The sequence below is a fragment of the Theropithecus gelada genome, chromosome 14 (assembly GCF_003255815.1).
Source record: "Theropithecus gelada isolate Dixy chromosome 14, Tgel_1.0, whole genome shotgun sequence".
NCBI lineage: Eukaryota > Metazoa > Chordata > Mammalia > Primates > Cercopithecidae > Theropithecus > Theropithecus gelada.
The window spans coordinates 87893289-87920038 of NC_037682.1; the positions used below are offsets into that span (position 1 = coordinate 87893289).

General features: G+C 37.8%; 1 protein-coding gene across 1 annotated transcript in view; it reads right to left on the reverse strand.

Moving 5' to 3' along the window:
- MAML2 (mastermind like transcriptional coactivator 2) overlaps positions 1–26750 on the reverse strand; it is a 383751-nt gene that overhangs the window by 15733 nt on the left and 341268 nt on the right. The window contains exons 3-4 of the mRNA XM_025357169.1: positions 7688–7891; positions 1870–1981 (exon numbers count right to left, since the gene is read on the reverse strand). Of these exons, the coding sequence (XP_025212954.1) occupies positions 1870–1981; positions 7688–7891 (316 nt within the window). The remainder of the gene's footprint in view (positions 1–1869; positions 1982–7687; positions 7892–26750) is intronic.

Sequence of the window (26750 nt, forward strand, 5' to 3'; positions counted from 1 at the left end):
AAAAAAAAAAAAAAAAAAAAAAAAAGAAAAAAAAAAATAATTTTAAAAATTGTAAGAAAATAGAAAAAAGCTTCTAGAAAAAGGATATGGAGAAAAGAATAATTTTGTACAGCTGTACAACGTGATTGTGTTTTAAGCTGTGTCATCACAAAAGTCAAAAGTTTAAACAATTTAAAAGTTGTAAAGCAAAGCAAAAAATTAATGTAAAAGTTAATTTATTATTAAAGAAAGAAATTTTAAAAAATAAGTTTAGTGAAGTCTAAGTGTACAGTGTTTATAAGGTCCACAGTAGTGTACAGTGATATCCTAGGCCTTTGTATTCACGTACCACTCACTCACTGACACCCAGTACAACTTCCAGTCTTGCAAGCTCCATTCGTGCTAAGGGCCCTATACAAATGTACCATTTTGTATCTTTTAAATTATATTTTACTGTACCTTTTCTATGTTTAGATACACATACACTTACCATTGTGTTATAACTGCCTACAGTAGCCATCACAGTAACATGCTGTATAGGTTTGTAGACTGGGAGCAATCAGCTATATCATATAGCCTAGGTGTGTAGTGGGCTAGACTATCTAGGTCTGTATAAGTACACTCTATGATGTTTGCACAACAAAATTACCTAACAATGCAATTCTCAGAACATACCCCCATCATTAAGCAACACATGACTGGAAACCACATCTTATCTTTCAGCCTCCTTGAGGACAATCAACTAGAGAATCCTGTTTTTGTCCTGAGGCAAAGTAATCTTGCAGAGTGGAAAACACACATCCCGTTCCTAATGTTATTTGCTGTTTTTAGAGACAGTGTCTCAATATGTTGCCCAGGCTGGCCTTGAACTTTTGGGCTCAAGCAATCCTCCCACCTCAGCCTCCAGAATAGCTGGGACTACAGGCATGTGCTACTGAGCCCAGCCCCATTCTCAACTTCAGTTGAAAGAAGCAACCTGTTGTATCTGAGGGGGTTTAAATAAGTCAGGACAACATATTTAAAAGTACACTTAACAGTACTAGGAAATATTAATAAAATAGAGGTGTTCACAGCCTTTCTTTCTTTAGGGAATCTTCTTTGTGGCTTCCTGGACAGATGAAGGTAACAGGTAAGGCAGAGAGAACTTAGGAAACCCAAGAGTATAAGCTTAACTTACATTAGAAAGTGCAGAGAGTTTTAGACAGTTTGGGGCAGAAGTGTATTGAATAGATACTAAATAGGAGAAGGCAGAGCAATATAGGCTGGGTTTGGGAAAGGTTTTTTGGAGTTTAATGAGTGGGAGGAGAGAGAATTTAGGGGACTTTTGTACTTACCATTTATTTTATACTGAGAGAGCTATTAAGAAGATTTGCTTTGTGATTTAAATAGAGTTCACCTTTGGTGTTTTTGAGAGACTCTGTGAAAACTTAATTTGCTTTTCAAGTATTCCTTGGTGGCAAGACCTTTGTCTTTGAAGGAGAAACCTTGGAGATGGGCTCAATGGTGGATACAAAAAGACTAGGATTTGTGAAAGTTACACATGTGCCTGACTAAGAGGGAGAAATGTCTGCTTACCTTCCACTACCTGGGTTAAGGTATATCTTTGGGAGGAGAGTGATTGAACCTAACAGAAAAATATTTAGCTCTTTTGAGTTCTTGGAGGTAGTCCAGAGAGTGGTGAAATATGTGAGTACAGGGCAAGACTGATGAAAAAAAAAAACTGATGAAAGGACTAAAAAAATATTTGTGTAGTCTTGGTATGAAAGCCAAATGGGAGTTAGAAATTCTAAGAAAGATATTACAATCATATGTGAGTTACAGGGATAATTGAAAAATGAATTTTTTTTCCTTTCACAGCTATAACTTTTATGAATTTTTAAGGACACTTACCAGAATACTGAGCAGTTGGTTGCATATTGCCCACATTTCTTCTTTGGTCTTTATAATCTGGAGGTGGCCTTGACAAATGTCGGTTTATCTGATCTTGTGGAGCAATTTTCTCCTTGAGAAAAGATATGAAAACATGTTACATTGCATCATTCCCTTTTCACTTGTGAAAATGCATGCAAAATTTTGTAAAATTTCAGAAAAGTAGTATAAGAACAATTTTGCAATCATGGGTTACAAATCATGACCTTAGTTTGTAATCTTAATTCAGAGACAAATCTTTTCAATTTCAATAAACTTCCTGTATGGAAGTATAATTTCTACTTCTCCATGACACTCAACGTGTGTTTTGGTTCTAGTAACGTCTTATTTTCTTTATTTTTCAATTCAATGTCAATGAGAACTAAATTTCTGTGATTTTTCAAGATGCTAATTTCTAATTTTATGTGGTAGCACACCTGATATGCTTTGGTAGGTACCTATATATAATTCTGGTCCCACAGAGTGGGGAAAGCACAGGAGATAGGGTTTTCAGATAAAATACAGAACACCTGGGCATTCTGTATTCTTATTTGCTTTGTTTGTTTGTTTGAGATGGAGTCTTGCTCTGTCGCCCAGACTGGAGTGCAGTGGCACGATCTCGGATCACTGCAAACTCTGCCTCCCAGGTTCAAATGATTTTCCTCCCCCCCGAGCCCTCAGGATTACAGGTGCCCACCACCACGCCCAGGTAATTTTTATATATTTTTTAGTAGAGATGGGATTTTACCATGTTGGCCAGGCTGGTCTCGAACTCCTGACCTCGTGATCCACCCACGTCAGCCTCCCAAAGGGCTGGGATTACAGGCATGAGCCATCGTGCCCAGCCCTGTATTCTTATTTGTTAAATCTGATAACTCTAGGTAGGAGGAGATGTCAGGAGACACCGACAGGTACCGATATAGGCACTATATGAATTTTATCTCTTTTTTACCTCCTTATAAACAATTCTTAAAAGTAGGCATGATTATTTCCACCTAAGAAATAAGGCAATGGAAGCCTTGTTAGGCTAAGTAACTTGCTCAAGATCACACAGTAGTAGAACCAAGACCGAATCCTGAGTCCCAAACTCAGGCTCTTTCCTAACACACAATACCAGGCCCCTTGCTACTCTGTTTCTCAGCTCCCCATTCTAAAAGCACAGGTTTGCTGCCCTCCCTTCATTTCTTCCATTTGGAATCAGCCTTTTGATTTTTAGAACAGGTGAGTTTGGAAGCTAAGAAAAAAAATAGAGACATTCTTTTAATATGTCAATATCCTCAGTCAAAGACCACTAGCAACACAGCTGTTGGCTTTATTACTTGTTGCAGCAAGGGAGAACACACATCATGAGGGGTCACAGGGTATCTCAGTAGGAGAATGTTAGAGAGAATCTGTCCTGAGATTTGGACTTTGAGTGATTTCGGGAGGGTCTAAGGAAATGGTGCTTTGTTCTAGATTGGAAGCTGTCACAAAGTAAAGTCAATTCTAATTAAATAAAGAAGTAGTTATCACTCATTTAACAAGAGAGGGGGGTGTTTGGTGTTTTGGAGGTTGCACAGTGACCTTGTTTGTGTCTGTTTTTAGACAAAATTATGAAGTGTTATTTTGTCTCATTTTACCATGGTCTCAGAGTAACCTTGTCTGAGGTTGACATTCTGTAGGATTGTTTATACCCAACAGAGAACAAAATGGCTTGACTGTGAGTATCATATCAGCTTTGGGAATTAAGGGCTGCTTTTTATCTTGTTTGGTATGGATCAGGGAGTTTTTAGAATGACTTCACTGCCATTTTGTATGTATCCCAAAGCAATCTCAATTTTCAAGATAAAAATAATCAGCATAGGTAGAGGGAGAACACTATAATTATAGAAAAGTCAACAAATAGAAAAGAAAACTTTGCAATAGATACATGGGTAAATTAGCTGGAAGACAAATGTGCACTGCCTAACTTAGAACTGACTTAAACCATGTGTTTCTCAGTTTCCCATCAAATTCCAAACCTTCTTAGTAGAATAAGTCTACTATAAAGGAGGGGAAAAAGCCTTAAAACAACAACAAACCAAATTTAAATTCTTGTTGCTAAGAAAAAAGCTTGAAAGACACAGTTTTTTGCACATAAGTAATTCATATAAAACACAATTTTGATGAGCTAAGTGTAAATGAATCAGAAACATATGGATTACATTTCTTTTAAACATGGGTTTACAAATTAAGGGAAAAAGTGGTTGGTGAAATGCTTTTTGGTTTTGCCCAAACCCTAAATGTTTAAGAAACAGCTTGAGATGTTCCATGAACCCCAATGTGGTGATGTTCAACCAGCTCTGTTGTAAACTGTTGTGTAAGATGACAGTTTTGATTTTTATGCCAAGCATGGGACTTTCTGAAATCCACTCTTTTCCAAAAGTATCTGTCATTCTTTCTTATGTAATTAGGTGTTTCTACTGTTTATACTGAAGAAGACAGGATGTGTGTGTGTGTGTGTGTGTCTGTGTGTGTGTATGCGTGAGACAGAGAAAGAAAGAGAGAGAGAGAGGTAAAGAGAGAGAAGAAGGTGCTTGACTTCCCATCATAGACTATATTGCAAACCAGGATTTATTTTTATATCTCTTCAATCTAATTATTGACTTCTTTTTTTTTTGAGATGGAGTCTCACTTTGTCACCCAGGCTGGAGTGCAATGGCATGATCTCATCTCACTGCAACCTCTGCCTCCCAGGTTCAAGCGATTTTTCTGCCTCAGTCTCCCAAGTAGCTGGGATTACAGGCACCTGCCATCATGCCCAGCTAATTTTGTATTTTTTTATTAGAGACGGGATTTCACCATGTTGGTCAGGCTTGTCTCCACTAGAGGGCTAAACTGTTGTTCAAAGGGTTTTCATATATATACACACATGTATATATATGTGTGTATATATACGTGTATATATACATATATATACGTGTGTATATATATATCCAGAAATTTAGGTTTCTTAAACTACTTGTTCACAAATGACTTAGATTAATAACTTTGCATATGGACATAACACAGAACTGCCATGTTGTTCTTTTGTGCTGAAGAGCAGCAAAGACTAGACTGCAATACTGAATAGAGACGGCTACAGTTTGCAAAAGAATGACATTCCCATTCTGTGCAAGTGTAAACACATAGGCCATTTCTGAGATTACTTTTGTGCAATATGAAATTTAATTTATCAACTAATATCTAATGATAACCCAATCTGTTAGACTTGAAAACCCATTATAGAAATCATCTGTTATAGTACATATCTATTCTGCTTCAGTTTCTTCATCTGTAAAAATGTGAGATGTGGATAATTATAGGACCTCCCTCATATTTCTATTTAATTCTGTGAAAATCCAGCTTGGTGCCTGGCACACAGTAGGTACACAATGCGTGTTGGTAATTATGATGTCCGCTGTAATAAGTACTATTCATGTCTCTTCTTTGTGCTTCATTGGTAGGAGAATAACAGAGAATAAGGATAACAAACTTTCGTGAGAAAACATCTCAATTGAGGTGCCTATGTGGCCTTGCCAACTGACTGCAAACGACCACAGAGCATATGCTAATGTACAGTGGTCTCAAAGACCACTTCTTCCTGGATATGCTAAAAAGCACAGACACCCTCAATGGTGTCCAAACAAAGAGCCATGTGAATGGTTTCTAAACATCACAAAAACAGCAGCCTCATTCTCATTCATCTCACAGTTTATGCCACTGCCCTTTGCACCTGTCCTAGTGGTGACTCAACTGGGGCCCAGTGGGAGTTAGGCCAGTGCCAGGCCAGGACCCTCATGGAATGTACATGCTACCACTTCCTTGCCTTTTAACAAGAGCTGAAAATCAACCTCTGCGTGTTATAATTCATAAAATTACTAGTATTGATGGTAGTGATGAAAGTGTACCCAGTAAGTCAACCTTAGATTACATGTTTTTCTCTCTGCTGCCCTTGTTTCTAAGTTCTTTAGTTTATAAGGATAAAAATGGGAGGGGAAGGGAACAAGGGGAGGACTGGAGTTTTCAAAACTATGATTTCTAGAAGAAACCAGTTGTGTCACTTTGTGATCCAGTCTGTGACTCCCTTAAACCTTATGGCAGTATTCAAGGTCATCTGTAATCTTATTTCTCAGTATTCCTTATTCCAGGTCAAATAAATTTACTTCTCACTATTTCTTTTCACATGTCCTGAATACAAAACTTAGTCCACTTGTAATTCCTTAAAAAAAATGTGGTTGTTAGACTATGTTTACTTTTTATCAGGCATTAAATATTTCATAATGCAATCTCAAACTACCCAACAAATTCACACCCAGGCTGCACCTTTTGGTGTCTGCTCCACCCTCCACCTACAATAGTGGACCCCACCTACTCTATCAGAATCCTACAGTCCTTCAAAATCAATGTCAAATTTTACTTCTTTGGGAGACTATCCTCAATCTTTTCAGGCTGGATTTAATCTTTCTCTCCATTACATTTTCTCTTACTCTTTTTATACTTTTACTATAATGCAAATCTGAATCTAGTACTTCCCCTTGTGTTAAATCCTTAAAATCTCTTCTGTTGCTTTTCAGTGTATATTCTGGCCTCTCAAGCCCTACCCTCCTGCCTCTTATCTCCGGCATCTTTACTCATCACTTCCCCATTCTTGTGCACACTCAATACCTTGGCAGGCATAATATGTAGTATCCTTTATTGTTCCCAGGTCTTTGAATATGCTCATTGTTCTGGCTGAAATAACCTTCCTACTCTTCGTCTCATCTCTTACTCCAGTTTCAGATATTCAGTAGATAGAACATTCTTTCTGAAATCATTTCTAGTAGTTCCCAGAGTATAGCACTTAATCACATGCATTACAATTGGCCAATTTATTTGACATATCCTCAGTATGCTCAAGGCTTCTTTAGGGTGAAGAGAGGATTTGCCTTGTTTATGGCTCTACCCTTATTGCAAATTATTATTTACTAAATAATTATAGCCCTTGTGATACCCTGCATTTCTGACTCTTACTGCAAAGCTCCTTGAATATAAAATTATTTGATTTTGTTTTTAATCTTTTCTGTATACCTTAGCTCTAATTTACCTGGAGATGCTTACTTTTTATTTCATTTGGCCAAATAATTTGAAGGGAGGCAATGAAGCCAGGGTTGAGCACATAAATACTGAAGGAGGGTTAATGCATGCGTAGTGTGTGGTAAACACAATCTTGTCAACTATTAGGTTGATGCAAAAGTGATTGCAGTTTTTGCCATTAAAAGTAGCGGCAAAAATCACAATCACTTTTGCATCAACCTAATATATACAGTGCAAATGGGAAATGCATTTAACATTTTCTTTTAAAAAATCCCCTATTGTGAGTTGCTTTATTTTAGAAGCCAAATCTTGGTTTCGAGGCTCCATGTTGGCTTTTAAAGTTGCTTTTAAAACTCTTATCTCTAAAATCAGTTTGGATTTGAGTGGATTCAAGTTCAGTTTACTATTTCTGCCCCTTAAGCCTGGGGAACAACACTGGTTTCTTTTGCCCGATTCAAATGCTTATGTTGGTTGTTCTAGACATTCCTGGGCTGGGCAGGGCTGGTTAGCAGAGGTGCCACGCATTCCAAGTGTCCAGCAGCTGTTAAATCAAGTTTGATTTTTTTTCTTTCTGCAGTACACTAAATGTATGGAATTATCCTCTCTTACAGTCGGGACATCTTTGTTGCTGTCACGTAAGTAGGCACAGTAAATATAAATGGAAAAGAATAAACTCCCTCTGGTGGGTCAACAGGTCCGTTCAGTAGAAATTAAGAGAAAGTTTTACCGCATCAGCCAGCATCTGCTGCTGTAGAAGAAGCTGCTGTTTCTGCTCCATGATCTGCCTCTGTAGAGTCTGCTTCTTTCCCATCAATTGCTGATTCAACAGTGATTGCTGGGAGTTCATGTAACCACTTCCAGTGTTTGGATTTGAGCAGGGGTTGGGACTTGGACTGGGGCCTGTGTTCTGGCCTACCACAGAGTGTTGATCCTAAAGAAGAGAAAGGGGGAAGGAAAAGCTACTGTGAATTTAAAAGAGAAAAATGTAACACAAAGATCATACACTCAGATTCCAAACATTTTTGATCTTATTAAAGATCAAACATGGTTAAATGGGTTGGAGATCAGAAAATCGCTTTTTAAATGTAGAAGAAATTATTGCATATCACAGCAACCAAAACAGCTGGGTTAATGACATTAGGGCACTGGAAAAGCTCCCATAGGACTCTGATGGTGGAACCTCCACATTCCAGAAGGTGTTTATGGAACCTCAAAGAAAACTACCATAAAAACATATGGCAAACCTCTCAATTTCTCAGGAATAAACATCATAACCTAACAGATCCTTCCTTTTCCCAAAGTTAGCATGTATCATTGCTGATCCTGCAATGAAAATCATGTTTTAATTCACGTGTTTAAAAGTTGAAACCATTTTAGACAGAAGGCATTTTGCCTTACCCAGCTTTTTGTCACAGAGAGGCAGGAAGGCCTGTAAGTTCCTGTTTTATAAACTCAAACTTGGAAAGGACTTCACTTCTCAGGGACTTGTAAATTTTAATCTCCAGTCAACAATTCAGGTATCTTGGCACAAGAATCTCAGTAAAAGAATACCCGACACACTGATAATGAGAAAATATTGATTAAAAACTCAATTGTATATCAAATATTGGGTATTGGTGAACTGCCTTTCTAATTTGAGGTCTCTACCAATTTTTTGGCATTGACAGATCAGGACTCTGCAAGACAGTAAGCTAAACCCAGTTGAATATTCTCATTAATTCCCAGTGATGTATTTAGGATTGAGCTCTGCACTAGTACACTAGTAGGGTTATAAGAAGACTAGAAAATATGGTTATCACCTTAGAGAATTTATCACCCAAGTGAGGGAGAAATGCTTACGTGTATAAACACAAGAAAATGCAAAATCAAATTTTAGATCATATGATATAAACAATAAGTCAAAAATTGTTATACTTTGATTAGAATGATCTGGGAATCAGCTTATAAGGCAGATGCCCTGGACTTGTCCCAGGGATTCTGAGGCTATAGATCAGGGTACCTCCTTAGGTCATTCTGATACTCATTGGTCCAGGGAATATGCTTTGGGAAACACTGAATACATGGGAACAAAAGAAATCCAACTCCCTCTTTTTTTTTTTTTTTTTTAAGAGACAGAGTCTCACTCTGTCACCCAGGCTGGAGTGCAGTGGCACAATCATGGCTCACTGCAGCTTTAACCGCCCAGGCTCAAGCAATCCTCCCACTTCAGCCTCCTAAGTAGCTGGGACTACAGGCGCGCACCACCTGGCTAATTTTTAAATTTTTTGTAGAGATGGGGTGGCTAATGTTTACATTTTTTGTAGAGACAGGGTCTTATTACGTTGCCTAGGTTGGTCTCAAACACAAGGGCTCAAGTCATCCTAGATCCTTGGCCTCCCACAGTGCTGGTATTACAGGCATGAACCACCACACCTGGCAAAAAAAAAATCCAGCTGTCATTCACCGACTAAACTGTGTGAGGTTATAAGACATAAAAACATAAAGCAGGCAGTTGAGTGTGGTGGCTCATGCCTGTAATCCTAGCACTTTGGGAGGCTGAGGCGGGTGGATCACTGAGGTCAGGAGTTTGAGACCAGCCTGGCCAACACAGTTAAACCCTGTCTCTACTAAAAATATGAAAATTAGCCAGGTGTGGTGGCACGTGCCTGTAATCCCAGTTACTCAGGAGGCTGAGGCATGAGAATCACTTGAACCCAGAAGGTGGAGGTTGCAGTGACCCGAGATTGTGCCACTGCACTCCAGCTGGGCGACAGAGCAAGACTCTGTCTCAAAACAAAAACAAACAAACAAACAAAACCACAAAGCAACTCCCATGATACCACATGAGTAGTGGTAGTAGGTACACCATCTGTGGAAATTCTCTTCTCTTTCATTTCTTTCTCTTTATGTGCCGAGCTGAAATAAATAAATAAGTAAGCCACACTCCGAAAGCCTTGGCCTTTTGTAATCTCTGGGGCTACAGAGCTCACCAGCTGCCTCAAAAGCAAAGGGTTATAAAATAATCCTAAGGGCGACCATCCGCTGAGGCTTATTATCAGCCAGTCACTGTGGTCAGTGCTTTACGTGATTTATTTCATTCACTCCTCCCAACAAAACAATGAGCAAGAACTTGTATTATTAACCCAACTTGGCAGATGAGAAACCTGAGCTCAGAGAGATCACATAGCTGTAAGTGGCCGAGGAGGATTTGAAGCCAGGTCTGTCTGACCCCACGACTCTAGTTCTCAATCAGTATACTTTACTGCCTGTCACCTGAGACAGGAAGCATAGAGAAGAAAGATTTTTGTACTTTAAACCTGGGCCAAACCATGAACTCATGCAGCACTCTTCCCAGGGCTGAGCACCCTCAGGTCAGGAAGGTGGAAGGAAGTGTGTTGGAGAGAAGGACAGGGGAGTGAGGACAGGGTGGGGAGATCCTCTTCACCAGTTAGTAAAAAATAATCACAGCCATCTCTGAGGTACACCCATGGAGCAGCTTAAGGAAACCATCCTCTAATATATTTACACCCCTATGACCAGTCAGTTCTTTCAATTTTAAATCCATCATGAATTTTGGAGAAGATTTCACCCACTGTGTTCTATAAGCCACTAGGAACGTGGGCTTGGAGACAAGCACTTAAGAGTCATTGACAGAATAGCAGGAGATGAGGATCTGTGAGCTAAGTGTCTTGGAGGGCAAAAGGAGGAGAAATACATGGAGGATTGGGGACTGGGTCTTTGGGTGCACCCTGACTAAGGACAGGGAAGCAGAGCCTGTGACAGGGGAAAGAGGCAGGATCAGGGAAGCGTAAAGACAGCTGGAAGTGGTGGGGAAAGACATCAAGGTGGGAGAAAATGTATTGGAGATGGTAGTTTGCTTTCTACTCTCCACTTGAACCAGAATAGAAAGAGTCTACTCTTTTCTTTGATATAGTTTGGAGTTTTACGCAAGACTTTCAAAATAAGATTTTGTGGTTTCTTTTGTTTGTTTGTTTTGGTTTGGTTTTGGAAGTAGCTGACAAGCATAGGTAGAAAAATTCAAAACACTTTTCTTTTCGTCTTCGTTTCCTTGCCCTGCAGTGGATGAGACCATAAGCTCTGGAGATAAGTCCACCTTGGTTCATATCACAGTTCTGACACTTAGTTGTGTGATATGGCAAAAGTTAATTCACCTCTCTAAGCCTCAGTTTTCTTATCTGTAAAAAGGAAATAATAACAGTATAGATGTCACAGGTTCCCTACAAGAATTAGGGGAGATAATCCAATACCTATTACTAAACAATAGCCGCTCATAATTATTAAAGTTATTTCTACACATAGGAACAATAGTCTGTTTTCATTTGTTTTCATTGTGAAACAAAGGAGATAGAACTCGCAGACTACAGAAAGCTGTTCTGTATCAGGTCTCTCCGAAATGTAGAGGTCTCAGTTATATTGCAGATTATGAGCCATCCAGGGATTTGGGAAAATACCTTCATCCTCCTACTTGAAGATGCCAGAAGATGGGTGGGGTATCATTCTCTGATGGGCTGTCTTTTGGGGTATGCTGCTTTCTTGCTTAGGGGCTCAGCTCAGGTCTCTGTTAACTTTGCTCTTTGCTGTTCTGGTTTTTATTCTCTTAACATCCAATTATTTATGCATAGTGCAATCATGTATATTTACTAAGTACCATGCCTTAGTTTCCCCATTTGCAACATAAAGGTAATATATTAATTACCTAAAATTTGACAAGATGAATTTTAGAACAGTACCAGGGACTTAGTAGAGATGTTTGATACACTTTAACTATTATTATTTTGTTATTTCTGTATTTTTAAATATTAGAGAGATGTTTTATATCCAATGAGTCTTGTGAAGGAGCTCACACTGTACGTGTACCTGGACTACAGATGTGGTGTGTTTGGCCCCCATTGTGTTTGAAACACAAATTGCTCTTTGTGCTCTCCAGTTGGCCACAGCAGCCTCTACTACTCCTTACTTTATTATACCCACCCATTTTCCTCATTTCTATCACTTGCCTGGTCCATGTAGGCCATTTGAGTTTAAGATCTCTGGCATACAGTTTATCTGGAAAGACAAGCTACACATACCACACACTCCACATATCCACTCACCCAAAGTTATGATAACAAAAAGCAATCATTTCCATTAGGTGGTATAACACCTACTAGTGTCTTAAGATTAAAACCCAGATCACGGCACACATTTACCTATGTAACAAACCTGCACATCCTGCACATGTACCCAGGAAATTAAAAGTTGAAGGAAAAATCAATCATTCAATCAATCTCAGATCACCTGATGCCTAGTCACCCATTAATCCATCAATCCATTAATGAATTTGACAAAGTATACTGAATGTCTACCCTGTGCTAGGCAGGTTTTTATTCTCTACAGACCAAAATGTATTTAGAAATGGGGAAAATGAGGAGAAAGAAAAGAGGTAGACAGAGTGCTCAATGTTGGCAGAATTGATGAACTCCAAAATAACTTCCAGAGAATTCTGGAAAACCACCCTTTTCTAAGATTTATAAAAGATCTGCATGCCGGAAAATGTAACTATGTCTCTTTCTCTCTCTAATCAAACAGATAGACTGTGCTAAATATAGTTTCTTTCCTTCATGGCACCAAAAGATACTTTGGGACCCTTTTCCCTTAGGGTCTGAAGGGTTTTCCAAATTTGAAACTAGTGCTGGGGTGAAGGGAGGTGCCTTGGTATGGAGGAAAGAATAAGAGATAAACTCTTTCTTGGAATTTTGTAAAATTTTTAAAAATCTTATAGTTCCTAGCTCATGGGTTTTACCACGTACCTACTACACACATTCTTTGAATTCATGATTGAAGTAATATTTGGCTGCCCTTGCAGTTTTTTTGCCCTTATGTTTGCTGTAAAACACAAAACACCTCCTTATACAAGCTTGCTGTCATTGCCAACACGTTGTGCAAACTTTAGGACATAAAATAGTTTGAAAGAAAAATCTGCTTCGATGCATTGGCTTTGATTTTCATACTTAGCCTCACTCTTTGCCTTAAACTCAACCCATGTAGAACTTAATAGAAATCATCTGGTTTTTCCCCGACACACATTTTCTCCTGCAGTGCATATGAAGGCATGGTAAAAATGGCACATTCTCAGCTGATAGATGAGGGTATGTGTGCCTGTGTGCATGCATGTGTGTGTGAGATTGTGAAAGAATTAGGCTATTTCCATCAATGTAGTGTTTCACATGATAGAAAACCCAGTTTTCTAGAGAAACTGTAGTTACAGATTGATTTGGCAGCAAGGAATAGTCAATGACTGGTTCAAATCACGAACTTTCATGATCTTTCATTTTACATGTTCTTTTTCCGTTTTTACCTACAAAAGTATAGTGTTTGGTTCTAACCTACAAAATAGGTTTCGGATCCAAGCCTCCTGGGTTTTAAATCAATTATGAGTGTACAGTAATGTATATTTATTGTGCTCTTCTAGATAGTTTTCCACGTTTGTGTGTGTGCGTGCGCATTAGAGATTTTAAAGTCTTTTTATAGTGTTAGTGCCTGAGATAGTGTAGCATGCCAGTGTTGAAGTATGGATAAAACTTCTTGGTCCTTGTTTTAACCCAGCACAGGACTGCCAGACCAATGAAAATATATTTGTATTCTTTTAATAAGGTTCTATCAATCAGTCTATCTTTAGAATTATTACCCTCACTGCACTCTTACTCATTAATTCACCAAGTATTTATTAAGCATCTACTGCACATCATGCATTCTTCTGGACCTTGGGGATAAAGCAGTAAAAAGATACTAAAAGGACTTCTTATGAACCTAAAACAAACGACATTTTTATGAGTTTTAGAATCACAGTCTCTTAGTAGGATACATCTTTTTCTCAAAATGCCATCCCAATCAAAAAGAATTTGAGATCTTCATTTCAATATTTCTCAGCTGTACACAAGTGGTCCTGAGCTCACTCTAAGGCCCGCTGGTGAGCATCTTCTTCCTCTAAGTCTTTGGCCCTGTTATTAGAAATTCACTGCTCTATCCCTAACCACTGCTAGTATTTAGTCATCTCGTCTCTGCTCTTTTACTCTGAGAATGTTTTAAAATTATGTCAAAGCAGTAGTAAAGATCTCATAATGCATTCCTATATTTTTTAAAAAATGTTTCCAACCTCATCTGCCATTTAAGAAGATGCTAGATATTCTTGATCGAACTGCTATACTCAAGAATTTTGGACTCATACTCTATATAGATACTAGACTCTTTATATAGCAAAAGCTTCCCTATATAGCAAAGCTTTTATCTACCCATTTATCCACTTTTCTTTCTTTCTTTCTTTCTTTCTTTCTTTCTATCTATCTATCTATCTATCTATCTATCTATCTATCTATCTATCTATCTATCTATCTATCTATCTATATCTATCCATCCATCCCATCCATCGATCTACCTACCCAACCTCCTTACCTGTCCATTCTAGTCCAAATCTCCAAACTGTACTTTCTTCTACCACATCCCTAGCAAATGATCTTTCAACCTCTGCTAAAATTACAGAAACATTCTTGATGTATTATTTGGAATGCTCTTCAGAACTCCAAGCTACTATTCTTAGCATCTGAGCGAAGAAAATGCTTTTGACATGATGGGTTTCATTCATTCACTTATTTTCTAAAAAAGCAGGTACTGACTAAGTATAACCTATGTCCCAGGCATTTCACCAGGTGCTAGAGAAATGAAGATAATTTGGACACAGTTCTTGTTTACAAGGCTTTTACCTCCAAGGAGTGGAGATAGTCTTAGTCACACCCTGGATTGTGGGCAGCCCTATATTAGGAGGGTAACAAAGTTTATGCAGCCTGCTGGAAAATCCTGCTACCTGACTATACTTTTAAGTTTTCCAACTGTGCTACTGATGGATGATTTATTTCCTAGAATGGTCTCAAGGATGTTAGGAGACCATTTGGTAAATCAGGTATATGATGACCGAATCTTTTAGCTTGAGGCAAATAAAACATGCTCACAAGTTAAGTAAGCTCACAAGGAAGCTGGATGCATGTTTTAACTTACGGAAAAAAATCTGGTTAAAAATGCTTTCCCCAATTTTTTACTTCATTCATTTAATATCTAGTTTATGGATCACCATGGGAAGTACTAGCTCACTGACGTTGTAAACTATGTCTACAAACCCAGGAGACAATTAGGAGAACACATGAACTCTTTCAAATGGGTACCCTTTTCCCTTAGAAGACAAATTACCTGTCCTTTGTATTAATTGTGTTTCTCTCAAAGGCAGTTTGAAGTCCTTTTGAAAAAAGTCCAGATTAAAAAATTAAGAACAAACCCCACTGTCCCAGCCTTCTGCCAGTGAATTCACCACTACCCTTTTCTTTAAATTTTCTGGGATAAATTGTTAAAGAAATAGTATGTGTGAAGGAAATCTTGTAAATCTCAATAACCAAAAGCAGAGGACAGGCCTGGCTACTGGGTGTTACTTTGATAAAGTGTCTCTGTAAATCATGGTCAATATGTTAGAGAGCTTTAAAAAAGATATTCACTAATAAAATCATTGGGACTACCTCTTTCTTTCATTTCAATGGAATTGTAAGGATTCCATCAGGCAGGACTGATCTCAGCAAAAGGTAGAATGGGGTACAAAATATCCCTGGTTTCATTGAAGTATATACAGAAATAGTAAGACTCATTGGATTCAGTCAGTTTTACAGTTAAAGCAGTTTTGTGGGCTGAACAGTGACACAGTAACTTTCACAACATAGGCAAAGTTACCGGGCAGGTATGGTTCTCTTAATTAAAAAAAATAAAAATAAAAAATTAAAAAAAAGGCTCTACAAAATATTTGTCTTGTTCTAGGCAGTTGGGTAAAATAGCTCTCTGTTCCTCTTCACTTATTTTGGAAGGGGACTGTACAGTGATTTTCCCCCCACAAAAGTGAAGTAATGTAAATTACTTGAGATCCATGAGAGTATTTTTTTGGCGTGGGATGACTGCCTTTTCTTTTTCTTGGCTTCTAGAGCTAGGCATCTGCAATTTGCAAAACAAATTCAAGATAAAGTACCCAGCTGGGCAAGTCTGTACAGTAGATCTCACAAACTGGTTTGCTATTCAATCAATCTTTCTTCTCCCTACCCCCTTCTCTTTCCCTCTTTTTGTCTTTCTTTCTCTGTCCCAATGAACTAACTGCTCAACTGTTCCTTTTGGCTATTCATCTTCGGAACTGTCTCCTGATGAAGCCATTTATTTATCTCTGTGCCTAAAAAACAAGTTGTCTCAACTGTTTCAGATTCCCAATAAGTTGGCAGACCCACTCACTCAAAGTTATTTATTTGGGGCATTAACAGTGAGGTGGTTGTGGGTGGCCAAAATAATTGAGCAGTTGTTATTTAACACAACAATGACAACAACAATGACAACAAAACAATTGTCAGGAAATCATCCAGGAAACAGCTTGTAAACAGAAAAGACTGAAGGGATGAAACCTTCCTATCTTCAGGTTACCAGATCTTCCAGTCTTCTATTTCAGGGGTCAGCCGACTATGACATGATGGCCTAATCCCGCCTGCCACCATTTTTGGTCAATAAAATTTTATTGGAACACAGCCATACACATTCATTCATATGCCTGTGGCTGCTTTCCCACTATAATAACAGAGTTGAATAGTTGTGCCAGAGACCTACGGCACACAAAGCCTAAAATACTTGCTACCTGGCCCTTTACAGAAAAAGTTTCTTGACCCTTGCTATACTTGGCTGTATTGGACAAATAATGCAAGGTACTTTGGTCTTTTACATTACATTTTAAAAATGCCTTAGATGAAGTACACAGCAATCCTTTGAGATAACCGGCAAGTTGAAAACAAGAAATATTTATCATAAAATCTCTTTACAATAGCCTTCCACTTTAGTAACCATTACACACAGCAGGAACTAAAAAGCAACTTTCATCCAACTTTATTTTACAGATGAAGACGCTGCCCAGAAAGTTTAAGGAATTGACTTGCACAAGATCACAAACCTAACTGAGAGATGAGGAACACAGATCCCAAATCTGGGAAAATATATTAAGAAGAAATAAACAGAACAAAGTCTATTCGCTTGAAAGAATTGTAGCTTATCTGATATAACTTATTGGGAGTGAGAGATTGGGTGGTGGAGATGAAGGTCGAGCTTGAAAAAACAGAAGAAAGTATTTGGTTTAGTATTCTTCTTTCCCCTTCACAATTGTGAATAGTAGCTGCTTTCCCCTTCTATTTAATAGGGAATTTTCTTTACTTGCTCAGTACCTTCTCCTGCACCCTGCAGAGAAACCCCAATCATATGTTTATAATCTGTTTATTTCAAATTATTAGAATGAATTTTATAGTCACTATAGAGTTTATTCGTCAGATATTACCCAATTTTTAAGTCACCAGGACACTGTGTCTATTCTTAGCCTCTGGGGTGGACACGTATTATGGGTTGGCACAGAGACCAGCTCCATGAGTGAGAAAGCAGCCTTCAGTGGGAGAGTGGCCAGGAACAAAACGTCAGTGGGTCAGGGTGGAGTGGGAAGAGTTTGGTAACTCAGGGGAAGGAATGAGAAATTTTTCTTAAAACAGAAATTCTTCAGTTTTAGAAGGACTCTTTGTGGCAGATTTCAAATTTCTGCTCTATAAGTTAGCTTTCAGCTTTCTGCCTGTAGAGCAATGGTTTCAAACATTGATTTGGATCATAGTTCCTTTTGAGGATTTTCATAGCTATGGATTCTGTGTCTCTTCCCATCCCCCAAACACACATACAACTAATACTTTTGTCTACAATTTCAGGGAGTTGACAAATTCTTAAACATCCACAGACTATCCATAGAGCTCAGGTTGAGAACTCAACCTCCCTCACTCCCCACCGCCAATGCTGGTATTTATGAAAGTAATAAAATGATTTTTCCCTTGGATACAGCTTAAAATCATACTGTACTCCCAGCTTAAAATCATACATAGCTCCTCACTAGCTTTAGGATCACGTCCTAACTCCCAAGAATGGTATATAAGGCCTTCCATGATCTGGCCTCTGCATCTTTCTCCAGTATTCTCTCTCAACACATCCTTTCCTCACTCTATACTATAGTGATGTTAAACTACATGCAGTTCTCCAAACCCACAGAGTTGTTTCTCTTCTCCAAATTTTTGTATATGGTCATATCCTCTCTGTCTGGAACACTCTTTCTCTGCCTCTTCCTTCCAGGTGAACATCCTTTTTTCCTGGGCTCAACTCAGATGTAATTTTTTTCAGGAAGTCTTCTCTGACTGCCTAGAACTGAGTTAGGTGCCCCTCTCCTGTGCTTTTGTAAGACCCATTACTGGCCTATTAGGCAGCCTTTGTCACTCTATATCATAATTGCTCATTTGCTTATACCTCTCTCCCATTTTAAGTGCTTTGAAGGCTGGGACATGTTCATTGTGAAATTCCCAGGGTATAGCAGACTCTCCATAGATGTTTTCTGAATTAAAAATACATGAATGATTGAAGAAGCAATGTGAAGGAAAAAAATGAGGACAGAACTTTCTGCTGTGAGGCACATGGGCTGAAAATGTTGGCTCTTTCCAAAGGCAACTGGAAAACCAAAGTAGGGGAGAAAGGCAAAGGTTGTGCAACATTTTTGAAGCCAATGTTGCTTTTATGGGTGTGCCACCTTAGAAGGGCCCTTGGCAAATAGAATGTCTTAGGAAAGAAAAGTTAGTGGTGAATGATGATGGAGATCTTGATGACAATGACAATAATGATGACAGGGCTGATGAAGATGATGATGGGGATGATGAGGAAGATGATGGGGACGATGAGGAAGATGATGGGGATGATAAGGATGAGGATGGAGATGAGGAGGACGACGGGGATGATGAGGAGGAGGATGGGGATGATGAGGAGGATGGGGATGATAAGGAGGAAGATAGGGATGATGAGGAGGATGATGGGGATGATTGAGGAGGATAGGGATGATGATGAGGATGACGGGGATGATGAAGACGATGGGGATGATGAGGAGGACGACGGGGATGATGAGGAGGACGGGGATGATGATGAGGAGGATGGGGATGATCATGAGGAGGATAGGGATGATGAGGAGGATGACGGAGATGATGAGGATGACGGGGATGAGGAGGATGGGGATGATAAGGAGGAGGATGGGGATGATGAGGAGGATGATGGGGATGATGAGGAGGATGATGGGGATGATGAGGAGGATGGGGATGATGATGATGACAAGGATGATGAGGAGGATGACAGGGATGATGAGGAAGATGATGGGGATGATGAGGAGGACAACGGGGATGATGAAGAGGATGACGGGGATGATGAGGATGACGAGGATGATGAGGAGGATGGGGATGATGAGGAGGAAGATGAGGATGATGAGGAGGAGGACGGGATGATGAGGAGGACGATGGGGATAATGAGGAGGATGATGGGGATGGTGAGGAGGACGATGGGGATGATGAGAAGGATGACAGGGATGATGAGGAGGACGACGGGGATGACGAGGAGGATGATGGGGATGATGAGGAAGATGATGGGGATGATGAGAAGGATGACAGGGATGATGAGGAGGATGATTAGGATGATGATGAGGACGATTGGGATGATGAGAAAGATGATGGGGATGATGAGGAAGATGATGTGCATGTGTTGGAAGGCAGGGAGAAGGCACACTGATGGAGTAAGAGTTCTACTAGTATTAATACTTCTCATTTCTTGAAAGATAAATGCCAAGCCATGTGTTGAGGGCCTGCATTTATTATCTTCATGAGTCCCCACAATAGTTCCGTTTTAATTATTATTCACATTTTAAAGATAAGGAGATACAAGTTACAGAACTTGTCTTTTTTCCCCACATGTATGTCTTTAAAATCAAGAGTACTTTAAAGGCTATTGAGCTTAGTAAACAAGATAATACACAAAATATATATACATTTAAAAATCCCTCTGTTCAAAAAGCGATTTCAGTGAGTAGGCAGCAATAGTGAAAGGTGGATTCTGGGATCAGACAGACCTGGGTTCAAATTCCAACTCTGCTTTTTTCTAAGTTGCATAGGGGTAATATTTAATAAATTTTACCTCCAATGATGATTAAGAACAAATAGCATAAAGTAAGTGAAGTATCTGGTATACAACAAATTCAAAATAAATATTAATATCTATACTTAAGTCAATTTGATATTAATTGAATATCATATAAATTTTCTGAATGTCATACATATAACACAAGGCATTAGATTAAATAATATACAATTTCTGATCATCAGATAGTGATGGTAGCATGGTATTTATAGTAATATTAGTAATAAATCAACAAACAATAATTATCCAGAAATATTCTCACTTAAACTTAGTAATAGCTGAGCATTATCACCACTGCCTCTACCAACTAAAACAAGATTAGGAAATTGTATTTAAGAGTAATTTTATCTTTTGTTGAGTTTATTATATGAGTTGAATAAACTATCCCTCTGCTTTTCTTTTCTCTTTGGTATGTTGTATATCAGGCCTATACTTTCTCTTCACAAAAGCATTCATTTCAAAAGAATATACATTAGAAACTAGTTTTATACCCTAAAATTGTGAATTCCTCTAGAAATGTTTGGAAAGTATTATGGTTTTGGATAGGACAAGTTATCAACATTTTCTGTTCTCATTAAAAATAAAGGCAATTCAGTAAACAAGTAGTAATGAAGACTAAAAAAGGGGTAAATGATACCACAGTTCCAAAGAAAGAAAATCCCTTTTAAAGGATTAGTTCTTAAATCAAAATGATGGCCAAATTATACACGAAACAAATCTGGAATAAAAAAATTGATTTCCAAAGATAGCTTCTTATACTCTATAAAAAATATAAGATCTTTCCCTTGGGAATAAAAAACCCATTATGTAATTTTGACTCTGGAATTTCACCTTAATGAAAATTGTATAGACTACTCTTAGCTGCTTGTTATACTCTTCAAGACAGCAAAGTGTGAAATCTAAGAAAATTCTCACATGTCTCATGTGATATCCCATGACAATATATTGTAATGATGAAAAAAAGGTAGCTTTTGTAATTAGAATGTCTGTGTGTAAATATTTGCTTCATAATTTACTAATTGTCTTTCTTGGCCAAATTATACAATTTTGTATGTTTTGATTTCTTGTCTATTTTGGAATAAATAATAGTGCCTTCCTCACGGAATTGCTGTATGGCTTGAATAAGATCATGTAAATAAAATATGTGACACAGTCTCTGGCCCCTATGAGGTGTTTGCTATGGTTTTAATAATGGTGTCTCCTCCAAAATTCCTGTTGAAACTTAATCCTCAGGGTGGTGGCACAAGAGATGGGCCCTTACAGGAGGTGATCAAGTCATGAGGGCTCTGCCTCATGAGAGGGATAAGGTGACCTTATAAAAGGGATTGAGAAAGTGAGTCCAGTTCCTTTTTGCCCTTGTACCTACCACCATGGAAGAATGCCACCATGAGAAGGCACCTAATCAATAGAACAGGCCCTCTCCAGACACCAATGCCAGTGCATTGATCTTGGACTTCACAGCCTCCATAACAGTGAGAAATACATTTCTGTTCTTCATAAATTACCTATTCTGTGGTATTTTGTTACAGCAGCACAAATGAACAAGACAGTTTCCAAGAAATGCTAGCATTTATTTTAACTATTATCTCCTCTGACAATTTTTACTTCTTCTTATCACATATACTGACATTTAATTGATTCTTCTAGAAATCTGTTTTATGTGAACTGTAAATCTTTAAAATTTTTCAGTCTTCCCTTATGTCTTATCTAGGCCTTACTTTCTCCAACTTTAAGATCTGGAACTTAGACTATAATTTCTCAACTCCATTCTAGTGCTAGAATAGTTGAAATTTCATTTTTATTTAATCGAAGGAAAAATAATTACCACTGTAATGAAATAATTTGACTTCTTTTTTTCATTGAGTCAAAAATACAACCTATCAACAAGACATGCAAAGATTTTGCCTCTATACTGAACAAATAATAGATTGATTCAGTTGAGGGTGGAAAGTGGGGGATCAAGCTAGTTGTCTTCTGACGACATTTGAAGTAAATACACTGAAGCTTGGGAATGGAAATGTTGAATAAATATATTAGACTGAATTCTGGACTGGATTTTCAAGGCATAGGGTAGAATTATACAGCTCTGGTAATAAGTTCTGACTTCTCTCAACTAATTCTACCAAAAGATTCATATTTTCCCCAATACTATAAAAAGAATACAAAATATTTTGCTAGAGATAATTTTTATACTTTGAATCTCTCCATTCTTCACTAAAATATACAAAATGTATTAATCTACAAAGTAACCTACAAATTTTGACATATTTTTTTCACGAGAAATGAGAGAATGTCTTGGTTATTACAGGTTGTCTATCAGACATGGAAATCTAGGTGCACAAATAAAATATAGTGACTGTGGTCAACATCTTCCAATGTGTTTGTCTAGTGTAATGTGACATGATTGCTTTTTTGAATGTACTATTATAATGGCCAGAGAGGACATTAGAAAAGGAGCCATGTGTTCTCTGTTAAGTGTAGCTATGAAGTCTTTCTTGGATTAGCAAAGCAAGCCACTAAATACTTCAGTGGGACTTCAAAAAAGCTGAGTTCTCCCTAAGAATCACTAAGGGATGAACTTCAAAAGATTAGAGGTTTCACTTGGATCAATTCCCAGAAAATCAAGTTATTTACCAAATCTTATTTATGCAAACTATATAAACACACTTTGATCTGCAGGGCACCAAAATGATGTTTTAGAAAAATGATAACCTTAAATGAAAAGTCTACTGTGGAGAAGAATGAGGAAAGTCAACTTTTTTTTGGTCTCATTATTTTGTCTGTCTACATTGATCAAATAAGTGGTACAATTACTGCCAGATCTGATGCTACTCTATGACTATGAACATAGAAAACAGTACCTAAATTTTTTATTAATTCTTTTGAGCAATAAGATTAGGAGTATCCTTCTTTTTTTTTTTTTTTTTTTTTTTTTTTTTTGAGATGGAGTTTTGCTCTTGTTGCCCAGGCTGGAGTACTGTGGCACGATCTCGGCTCACTGCAAGCTCTGCCTCCCAGATTCAAGTGATTCTCCTGCTTCAGCCTCCCAAGAAGGTGGGATTACAGGCACGTGCCACCATGCCTGGCTAATTTTTTGTATGTTTAGCAGAGATGGGTTTTCACCATGTTGGGCAGGTTGGTTTTGAAGTCCTGACCTCAGGTGATCCACCTGCCTCGGCCTCCCAAAGTGCTGAGATTACAGTCGTGAGCCACCACGCCTGGCCAGGAGTATCTTATACATACACACACACACACACACACACACACACACACACGAAGTATTTTAATGTTTCTTTTTTTTTGTTTGGAATTACAAAGACTAGGTAGACTAGTAAGCCTAAATTATTTCTAGATATCAATCTTTTTTTTTGGTTTTTGTTTTGTTTTGTTTTGTTTTTTAGACGCATTCTCACTCTATCACCCGGCTGGAGTGCAGTGGCGCGATGTCGGCTCACTACAACTTCCGCCTCTCGGGTTCAAGTGATTCCCCTGCCTCAGTCTCCCGAGTACCTGGGACTACAGGCGCCCGCCACCACGCGGGACTACAGGCGCCCGCCAGCCACGCGACCTCGTGATCCGCCCACCTCTGCCTCCCAAAGTGCTGGGATTACAGGCGTCAGCCACCGCACCCGGCCGATATCAACCATTTTTAAAGGCGTTTTTCTTCTATAAAGATTTCTAGTATATCTTTGGGTTAACAGAATGACTCTTTACATTAACTCATCAAAATAGAAAATTCAGAATAAGGTAGGTCTATCTTGGCACCTTTCCAACATGGGTAACTGATATCACTTGGATCTGGCGAGACAAGATATGACTATATCTTGCATTTATCTGCTAAATAATATATCAATTATTTATTTAAATGGATGTTTTCTTTTACTACACAGTGGTTATTTTAAGAACATGAACTGTTTTATTCAGTTATGCACTCCTATTAGAATATATAAGCCTGACTGAAAGTCCACATTAAGTATATATTTGTTGTTAAGTAAAAACTCAATAATTACTTGAAAATCAGATAAACTGCATTTATAACATGATTTATAATTATTTAGATATTATTAAGAAAGTAACATGTATATAAAAAGTTTTCAGTGAAATGACAAATATCAACATTACATATCATATAAAAACATGTATTACCTGGGAATACTTATTACTGTCAGTTCAATATAATATATAAACCTTTTCATTTGTGATGCAAACCTTGAATGTAAATTCATCACACACAGATTTACATGAACTTTTAACCTTTTTTTTTCCCTCGGCAATTTGGGTAGGTTGGTTGTATTGGATTCTGTTACTTGTAACTGAAAACAGATCCGTGATTTGAACATAACTGTCCAGTGATTTTTCAATTTGGTAAACATTTGCGGCTTATGTTCCTCACTGCTGATCAGGAGAGAATGCAGGAAGGGAGACTGATATATTGTGCAGTTACCAATGTTTACATTGTTTTGTACTTTCCAGATTCGTGTGGTGCTTTTTAAAAATGATATACATTTGGGACTGGAACAACTTTCAGCTGCTGGCTGGATCCAAGTAACAGTTCATGGAGTACATATCTGAACATTTCTAAATATTTACATCAAAACTGTGACTAAATTTGAGCCAATTAGATCCTCCTTAGAATTTGAAAATATTGTTATCTAGCCATCCTCAGAAGAAAAACAAAAACGAATTTTAAAAACTGCCTTCTTCTCCATAAAGTTAACAGAACTTGAGCCAAGCATGAGAAATGCCACACCACTGAATATCATGGAAATTTAAAATCAGTCAACTATTTGCTTCACGTACATGTTGCCAAATAATTGGCCTAAAAATTATTTAACTAAACTAATGGAGTCAACTAGCTGTTTTGGTATAAAAAGAACAGCTTGATTATCTCATCCCAGGAGATGATTTCCTTGATAGATTTTTGGTTGAAGTTCATCATATTTATCTAACCCTTGCCAGGTATTCACTTCAGTTTTCTTCTTGAAGACACAGTTATATTGACACCACTGAGATTCTAGCACCATTTTTAAAAGTTGCTTTTTTCAAGGTATTGGGCAAGCAATAGTACTTCATTTGGGGAAGGTGGTATGTTAATAGATATTTTGAGAGTTAACTAAATGAAAGTATTTTGAGTTCTTTGGAGGCAAAATAATATTGTTAGATGTAATATTAATGTGCAATTGACTAGCCATATAGGTCATATAGAAGGAAGGACAATTCAGTTCCTTTAATCACTTAAGGCTAAAGATGGCCATTAGCATGTATAGCAGTCCTTCTGCACCTCAGTGCTGCAACTGTTCCTTTACATCTTAATTAAATCTAAATATTTTCTCATATATTTTCTTCATCTTGATCTGGCAGCTGGGTTCATGGGTTTTCCCCAGATAATATGCCGTCCATTCAAATACCCTACTATTGCTTTCTATACCAGGAAGGTGCTAATCTTTGAATTTAACTTGGTCCTGGTCATAAGAGAAAGTGGAATGGTTTCCTTTTTATATATAGGGAAAGCACTGAAGATCTGAATAATTTAGTTTATTTCAGTAATGTAACTATATTTGTTATTTACAAAAGAAATCAAAGAGAGACTATTGGTATGTGGTGAATATCTTCCAGTCAAATCTAACGTTAGCAGAACCAACTGTGTGCTCACTACTTACTACACTGCTCTTCAGAGGGTAGAAGAAAACAATGTGAGCATTGATATATAGCTTCACTTCTTAGGGAAGCCAGGAAAAGTACAGTTATTTACCTGTAAACATTTGTTACAGTAAAGGAGGGCTGTAGTGTTTCTATTTAAATGCAAATAATAATTCACAATGTTGTGTAGAGAGTGATTTACTTTGATACGTTTTCCCCCAGCCCTAGGATTTTAGGCCAGCTACTAGAAACATTGCCCAAGGACATCTGTTCAAGAACCAATTTTACAAAAAGGTCATGTATTCCTTAATGTAAATATCTATGGTCAAGGATAAAAAAACGATCAGGCCTAACAGGATTTATAAGGTGTGGGTTATGAAAAGATGTTCCTTAGAGGGCTGCAGTTCTGTGAACTGAATCAGGAATAATTTAGAACTTTGGGAATGATCTACTTACTGCAAACTGTAATATGTCTTAAAAGACCAAACCAATTATAGTTATCATTATCATTGTAAACCTTCTGATTTCTATCTTAATTATATTACCCCATTATAACTTTGACAGATACATATTGTGTTCAGAGAAAACTTACATTCTATATCCTAATTATATGTGGATACATATTTAAACATAGAAGCAAGATTTTGAAAATTGAAGCGTTTACAAGTCATACATTGTGATTATTTTTAAGAAAACTGGATTACTATTTAGAGATTTATATAAAAAACTGATTTTCCTGTGTGGGAAGATTGAGAGCAAATCTACTAGAAGATACAGGGGCAGATTGGCCGTTCCCCAGTCCCTTCCTACTTTTATATGTAGGTAACACTTAACAAGAGACAGGTCCTTGGGTTAGACAAGATCACTTCTGGAATCAAGTAGAACATTCATAGTTACCTATAGACCAGGTAGGGGCACAGGATGCCGACGGATGCTACATTTTAGATTTCTTGAGGTACAAACAGTCCCTACTCAACTTCCCTGATTACAATGTAGATGAGTTAAGAAGAGTGGGGAATGAAAAAAGAGAACAATAGAGACACATAATATTTTGAACTAAAAAGTTATATACAGATGTA